The sequence below is a fragment of the Lytechinus variegatus genome, chromosome 6, assembly GCF_018143015.1.
Source record: "Lytechinus variegatus isolate NC3 chromosome 6, Lvar_3.0, whole genome shotgun sequence".
NCBI classification, from domain to species: Eukaryota; Metazoa; Echinodermata; class Echinoidea; order Temnopleuroida; family Toxopneustidae; genus Lytechinus; species Lytechinus variegatus.
In genome coordinates this window covers 33,123,643-33,129,810 of record NC_054745.1, presented here as the reverse complement: position 1 = coordinate 33,129,810, position 6,168 = coordinate 33,123,643, and the positions used below count along the sequence as shown (strand labels likewise).

Here is a 6,168-nt window from a genome sequence, read left to right as displayed (position 1 = left end):
TTTCTAAAAAGGAAATAAAACCCATTTTGTGACACAACTCCCTTATTTTTCAAAGCTCGGCCCCCGAGCGTCATTTAACAACATCATACACTGTAGTACGTTAAGAAAACATATCTATGTGTATCAAACTATCCATTGGGTCTTTTCTCCACAAACGAAAATGCATAAAGGAGTCAACTACTGTTCATGGTCAACAAAACACAACAGCTAAAGTCCAAAGTAACTCTTAAACAATTCGGCATGAAGAATGATGTCCAGGGTACATGGTGACATGCCTTCTTTTAGTGTCCTTGTATTAAAAACATAACTCCAAAGAACACGATAGGGATACTGTTCAAGACGACTCTTTTTTTTTCTTGAGTTCCTCCGTCATTCTAAGAGTTCTCCTTCCTTCGTGATGTAACGCTCCGCGGTACGAACAAAGCTAGGTGACATCTGGTGGAATCTGGAATCTGTCGGTTGACTTGTTCAAGGTCACCTTCTCTTCTGATCCGCTGGCTCTCATTGCCTGGATTCTCTGGCGGGGGTTGTCAGTCTGCGTCTCAGCATTCCTACCGGTGCATTCTATCGAGTCACTGGTAGACGGCATCTCCGACACCACTTTCCTAGAAGCGTATCTTTCATCATATTCCAGGTCCTCTGGTTCAGGGGTAGAATTCCGACCATGCACTGGAGATACTTCTGGTTGGTCAGGTTGAGGAGACTTTGGACAATCTGGAACGGATGATTTAGGTACGTCCTTTTGTGGTGTCCTGGACCTCCGTCTTGGTGATCGGGAACAGGTGCGTCGAGCAAAACTTCCACGTTCCGACTGACGTGGTGAGCGAGAGTAAGTGCGACATAGTGACCTATTAAGAGATCGACTCAGTCGCAGTTCCCTATCTTCCCGGTCCGGCGGAACAGGGTCTATTCGAACAAGACGGCATGTAGAATCTTCCGTCAGTTCTAAAGCATCCCAATGTTCCAGTAGATGTCTAGAAGCCATGGAACACGTGCATATTTCATCTTGATCTGGCTTGTTGCCAAGTTTCTTGGCCGTATAGATAGGACGTATGTCCTTGTCTTCTTTTTGCCAGTCAGCTATCTCCTCTGAGTGCCGGCCAGTGATGGTTTCAACCAGCTGTACCTGTTCCTGAATGTTGTCAATTCTAGGCAGCGGAGAGGCATCTTTAATCGTCTCTGCATTGAGTTGACGGTAGTCAAAACACAATCTTTGGCTGCCATCTTTCTTTTTGACCAGTACGATGTTGGATGCCCATGGGCAGGTCACTGGCTCAATCATTTCCATGCTTACTTCTTCCAGCCCTGACAATGAAGCAATGGCAGTGCCTGCCTTTATGATCCTTTGTTCCTTGGTTGGGTTGAAAACCCGAGCAGGTAGTACATCTTCGTCTGCCTTCACAACAGATCTGGCGACGATGAGTCCTTTCTTGATTAATTCTGTTGGATTTGCAGGTGGTTCTACTAATCCATCACCTAGTGACACTTTTCTGCCGGTAACTCTACCTGCTAATACCATCTCGTGTCCTGGAGGAATTGAATAATCTTCTCCCGCTACTATCCTCCTGCAGAATGATTCTCCGTTACTATCTAGGCATGGAACTATGCCATAGTTGGTCCTCAATTCCATCTTTTGGCAGTCTAACACAGCATTGATTTTGACTAGGAAATCTAGCCCTAGAATGCCCTCATTCTTTAGACTAGCCACTGTAGCCATTGTAGTGACGACTATATCTCCAATCTGCACTTCCAACATTGACTTTCCTCTGATTCTCAATTGAGATCCATCTGCTTGTAGTACAACACTTGTCACTGGTAGTAATTCTGGGGCCTATTTCATAAAGAGTTGCTATCATAGCAAGTTGCTATGATAGCAACTCTGGTAGAATAGCAGCTTTTACTTGCTATACTAGCAACTTGCTATGCTAGCAACTTTGCATTTCATAAAAGCACATTCGCTGGAAAGTCAGCTTGACTTTCCAGCGAATTATCTGAACAGTCATGTACGAGGCTGATTAGGGGGAAATCCCCTTTCTCTCCAGTTTTTTGTTTTCAATTCAAGTCCCAAGTTAAGGTAGAAAGTACTGGCGGATCAGGGGGGGGGGGTACAGCCGGGCTGTGCCACCCCCCACCTTTGAGAAGCAAAATTAGAAGAAAAACATTTAAAAAGAATATATATATTTTGTTTGCTTGTTAACTTTTTCGGGAGCGACATTATTATTTAGCAACTGCAAACAGGGTCTGCAGCATGCATAAGACTAGCCATTGAAGCAGAGTGATGGTTCTATGGTGCACGGTGATGGCTTGCAATTCTAGTAGAGAGTAGAAGAAAATGCTATTTTTCCTTGTGATCACATAGCATAGTTTCTCCAGTGGGTATGTTTTATGAAAGAGAATTTATTTATATTAGCCCTGTGGCAGGGAAAAGATTATTTTGAAAAAGATGAGGTCTCATTATTACCCGTCGAAATTTCACCTTCAAAAGTTTTCTACCGTACAATTTTAATCCCAGTCCCACACTTGACTATTTGTGTTAGTAATGCAAGGTTGTATCAACAACAACTTGAAGGCAGGCGCAGGCCACTGCTGGTGCAGTGCCCAGTGCTGTTAAAAATCACCTGAAGCAAGTAAATTTGTACGCTCTAATTATGCATGAAACATCGAAAATGACCTTAAAAGATTATTTTTGTTCATAATGGAAATTATTTTTAAGTTATCAGTTTCAACGGCGAATAAATCAATGGATTCAACAATCATGACAGTGCCAACACAACAGCCACAACTTTTTTTGAGAAAGTCACAAACGGGGAAAAAAGCAATTTATCATTTTTTATGGCCATAGGGCTTTTTTTCAGGCCTTAAATTAAACACTTCCACATAATACATCCACCTTCCTCTGTTTTCATGATTTTTTCCCACAAAAAAAAATCCTCTCCATTTGTCATTTTCTTTTAAAGTCTGTCTATAGTCATGATAGTATAACCTTACTTTTTTTACCTGCCCTGGGATAAACTGAAAGATATGCTGTCTCGGAGGAATTTCTCAGCATTTTATTTTTTTGGTAGGCAGGACAAAAAAAGCATTTCTATTAGAAAGCATTACCTTAATAATAATATATTCTTTATTAGGCCTACTATTGGCATAATTATCATCAGACATTGCTCTAAATATTCGTTCTCTTGTAAGAGCCCTGTGGGCATGCCTGAGCACAACATACACCATTCTTAACAATGAAAAACCCATTACAGTGTCAACTTGACGCTCCCCCATGACCAGCGTCAAATATTTAACCCTATTTGACGCTCCAGTAACCATACTTGACGCTCCAGTAAAAAGTTGACGCTCTTAATGGAGCGTCAACTTTTTATGAAATGCGCTGCAGCGTCAAATATTAAACTTGACGCTGCAAGTGAAAATTTGACGCTGTTTTGGGACTTGACGCTGACGCTCTACCTTTATGAAATGGGCCCCTGGTCTTCTGATTTCCTCTATCTGGTCAAACACTTTCTCTCCAATGAGAGTGTTGGTAGCTCCAGTGTCGACCAGTAATTTCAAATCTTGTCCATTTACTTTGCCTTGAAGGTAAAGCCCTTTTCTCTTGGTATCTAGAGTCGCTCCGACTCTTGTTTGCTCCTCTTTTTCTTGTTCCTTTGTTCCTCTTTTCTCTTGTCCATCTAGAGTCGCTTCGACTCTAATTTGTTCATCTGTTTCTTGTTCTCTTATACCTTTCTTGTCTTGTCCATCTAGAGTCGTTCCGACTCTGATTTGTTTATCTGTTTCTTGTTCTCTTGTTCCTTTCTTGTCTTGTCTATCTAGAGTCGTTCCGACTCTGATTTGTTCCTCTTTCTCTTTTATTTCGCTCATCATTTCCCTTTCGGGTATTTGAAAAGCTGCGGTTCTTCCTTTTATTTTCTTTGGATATGGGCAGTTGTTCCTCCAATGCCCCAATCCATTGCAGTTGAAACATCTTTGTTCCTCTTGTTCATCAATCCTTGATTTATTTGGTTCCTCTCTTTTTCTTTGTGGCTCAAAGCCATCTTTTCTTAATTCCTGATATTTGGTCCTGATTTTTGTTTCCTTTTTCTTGTCTCTTTCATCCAAGGCGTCTATGACAGCCTTTACTATCTTGTCGATAGTTGGATTTCTTGGTTGCTTTTCCTCCACTGCTGCAACCTCACACTCCTGCTCTTCCAGAGCTCGGCTGTACCTTGTAGCCCGCTTCACTTCATTCCTTTGACCCTCCATTCTCAGAAAGGCCTCTGTGTTTAAAGCAGCTTCTACAGCATCATCCAATGTGCGAGGTTGAGCACGGAACAATCCCTCTCTTATTTCTGGTGTTACTATGGCATCTAGGAAATGCCCTCGGGCAAGCCGATCTTGCCCCTTTTCGTCGAATTCGGGATATGCCAATCCACACAGTTCCCGTATTCTTTGTCCTAACTCCTGGAGGCTTTCCTTTGGTTGGCGACGACGTTGCCTCAACTCCGCCAGGTATACCTCAGCTTTGCCTCCTAGGCCAAACCTGTTTCTAAGCCTGTATACCAACTCGTCGTATGTCAACACCACTCCAGGTTGTTGGGTCAACAACTTCACAGCAGGGCCCCTCAGACTTGCAGCAAGAAACTGAACTGCTTCCCTTTTTGTCCATCCGTTTACTCCAGCACAGGCCTCAAAATGATGCAAATAATCTTCGACAGGTGTACGTCCATCAAATCTGTCCGGTACCAGATGTGGTCGTCTGCCAATCATAGCATCAAAATTTGCCATCCCCGCATCCTGAATATGTGGGGAAAACTGTGGGGGTGTAAATTGAACACCGGGTCTTGCAGTAGATGATTGTCTCATCTGCTCTCTGGGCGTTGAGCTGAATCCTCTGTCCGCTTGTCCACTCACAGTTGGGGGAATATTCTGTCCACTTGATTCTGCACCGGGTGCTTGTCTTATGGACAATCTTAACTGCTCCATCATTTGGTCAATCTCTGTCATGCTCCTCTCTAAGTGCGCCATCATCTCTCCAGGCGTCGGTCGATACTGCATGTTTCCTTGTTGTGCCATTGTCACTGGATCCCACTTCTGACACCACTTGTGACGGAACCGCTGGGCGGCGGCGTGGGTTCGGTCCGCCGGCAGCTCGCTCTTGTCAGGATGCCTGCCGCCGGCGGGTGCGTCGCCACGTCGATTTCCAAACTCTAAGTCGTGGATCCGTTTGGCAGAGATATACTGCCGCAGTTGACACTTGCACACGCCTCGATCCTGTCAGTACCACCACCAGGCAACCTCCAGACGGCTACACTCTTTGTTATCAGCTCCAAAAGCTCACCCGACCATATGCATCTGATTCCTGTAGTTAAACTCCTACGACCATATGCATCTGATTCCTGTAATTAAGCTCTCTCGACCATAGGTATGGGTTTCTCTGTAGTTAAACTCCTACGACCATACCCATGGACTAATTTCATCCGTCGTCTGCTTACGACCAGCTACTACGTCTGTTCAGTACAGCAACCACGTCTGCTCCGTACTGCAACCACGTCTGTTCAGTACACAACCACGTCTGATACCGTACTGCAACAACGTCTGTTCAGTACTGCAACCACGTCTGTTCAGTACCACGAACACGTCTAAGTCCGTACTGCAACCACCGACATCTGTTCAGTACTGCAACCACGTCTGTTCAGTACCACGACCACGTCTGAGTCCGTACTGCGACCAGTGACATCTGTTCAGTACTGCAACCACGTCTGTTCAGTACCACGACCACGTCTGAGTCCGTACTGCAACCACTGACATCTGTTCAGTACTGCAACCAAGCACGTCTGATTCCGTACTGCAACCACGTCTGTTCAGTACCGCAACCACGTCTGTTACCGTACTGCAACCAGGAACCTCTGTTCAGTACCGGAAACTACGTCTGGTTCTTCGACCATATGTATGGGTCCTTCTGCAGTCAGGCTCTCACGACCATACCCATTGGCTCTGCTCTACTTGTAGTTTTCCCCGTTGTCCGCTCCGGACCTCCGACCGTCTGCTTCCAGACCAGCAACCATCCGCTTCAGACCAACCCGTCTGCTCCGGACCACCAGCCGTCTGCTCCAGACTCCGAACCGTCCGCTTCCAGACCAACCAGACTACCAAAAGAGCAAGCCCTGGTATAGTCTCTTGCTGGCG

At 45.0% G+C, this 6,168-nt stretch overlaps 1 protein-coding gene across 1 annotated transcript; it reads right to left on the bottom strand.

Annotated features, from left to right (window-relative positions):
- Window positions 1-424: 424 nt before the first annotated feature.
- Window positions 425-5,055, bottom strand: LOC121417729. Its single transcript, XM_041611462.1, has 2 exons — window positions 3,471-5,055; window positions 425-1,824 (listed from the first exon to the last, which is right to left on the bottom strand). The coding sequence occupies exons 1-2, from the start codon at window positions 5,053-5,055 to the stop codon at window positions 425-427; spliced, it is 2,985 nt and encodes a 994-aa protein (XP_041467396.1).
- Window positions 5,056-6,168: the final 1,113 nt, after the last annotated feature.

What these genes read in the sequence shown, in the direction of transcription:
- LOC121417729 (XM_041611462.1), bottom strand. Translation starts at nt 5,055, where the DNA reads ATGGCACAACAAGGAAACATGCAGTATCGACCGACGCCTGGAGAGATG. An exon ending in AGAGGAAATCAGAAGACCAG is followed by an intron (nt 1,825 to 3,470) that starts GGGCCCATTTCA and finishes AATAGGCCCCAG; the next exon opens with AATTACTACCAGTGACAAGT.